The sequence below is a fragment of the Physcomitrium patens genome, chromosome 1, assembly GCF_059467195.1.
Source record: "Physcomitrium patens ecotype Gransden chromosome 1, ASM5946719v1, whole genome shotgun sequence".
NCBI lineage: Eukaryota > Viridiplantae > Streptophyta > Bryopsida > Funariales > Funariaceae > Physcomitrium > Physcomitrium patens.
In genome coordinates, this window is record NC_143410.1 from 23202004 (window position 1) to 23203394 (window position 1391).

Consider the following 1391-nt stretch of genomic DNA (forward strand, 5'->3'; position numbering starts at 1 on the left):
CAAAAAGAAATTACATATAATAATATGACAAGTTGAATCCAAAAAAAAAAAATTATAATCTAATAGTAGATATTATGTATATATAAAAAATTTTATTTATGATGAAATATTTTAATACGAAATATTATAATTTTTTTTTTTTTGGATATTTTAACACGAATTATGTTCTCTACCTTAATTCTTGTTTTATACTTTAATGCAAAATCAAATATCTTTTAGATTAAAGTAAGAAATATATGCTTATTTGTGTTCATCTATTTATACATCTATCTAAATTTTATGGCCCTTTCTTACACCTCTGTAATTAAATACAACATATAATACCAAAAGCAAAACAAGAAGTTCTAATTCTAAGTATACATATAATATATGTACACATAATATATGTATACTTACATTTTGTATATCACTCTCATCATCTCTTGAATCCTTCCCTCATTTCATGCCTACCAACCAAACCCTAATCTTTCAACACCTTCACACTTGAATGTAGAAGGAGGGTGGCCATGGTGGTCAATTAGATGAATGATCTTTCATGATGAAATAATACGACGTTCATCTAAGAGGTCTGAGGTTCGCTTTCGGTGCCCTGCCCGGGGGGTTCATGAGGCAAATGAGAATGTGCACGGTGTTCGCGCGGATAGGTATGTGTTAGTGCTTTGGTTCCAGGGTCTAGGGTTTTGGAGTATTGTCGAAGATGTTGCGAGCACTGCGATCCGTGGGGGGACGCTTGGTCAATTCCTGGACAGTGTGTAGATCTTCATTTTCGTTGAATTCCAGGACTTGCAGTTCTCTTGCGGGGGCACAGAATGTTGGGTCGTCTTCAATGATGCCGCAGTCACCTGCTTGGGTTGAGTGGAACAGCGGGATGGAGCTTCCGGAAGCTGTTGATGATGTAGTCGGGGATATGGAGCTTATGGCTGTGCCAAAGCGCAAGGTGACGCCGTCGCGGAAGGGCAAGCGGAACGGCGGAAAGATATTGAAGTCGGTTCCTGTTATTGCCAAGTGTAAAGTCTGTGGGCGAATTAAGCTACCGCACTTATACTGCTGTGATGGACAAGTTAAGGGATGATGCGCAATCTGTAAAAGGGTGGTGGGTGGTACCTATTTCCTTACATTCAATTCTACATTTCCTCTCCATTTTGGACAATTCCACGCATTTTTGTGTACTGTGCCCTTTCTGGGTGTAATAGCACGAATTAGCGAGCGCCTATTCTGAAATGACAGGAAACATGCTTAGCGAAGGCGGTAGCAGTTACCGTAGCACTAGCAGATTTTATGTGGCCTTCAGAAAGCATAGTGACTAAATTGGTTGCACAGAGCTTAAGATCCTCGTGTTGAATGTTCATTGAGTTCTTTTGATCCCCTAATGCATCTAAGTTTAGGTGTAA

General features: G+C 39.1%; 1 protein-coding gene across 1 annotated transcript; it reads left to right on the forward strand.

Moving 5' to 3' along the window:
• The first annotated feature begins 697 nt into the window (after nt 1-697).
• Nucleotides 698-1391, forward strand: LOC112288442 (uncharacterized). The gene has a single exon (XM_024532643.3). The coding sequence runs from the start codon at nt 698-700 to the stop codon at nt 1070-1072; it is 375 nt and encodes a 124-aa protein (XP_024388411.1). The 3' UTR covers nt 1073-1391.

What these genes read in the sequence shown, in the direction of transcription:
- LOC112288442 (XM_024532643.3), top strand. Translation starts at nt 698, where the DNA reads ATGTTGCGAGCACTGCGATCCGTGGGGGGACGCTTGGTCAATTCCTGG.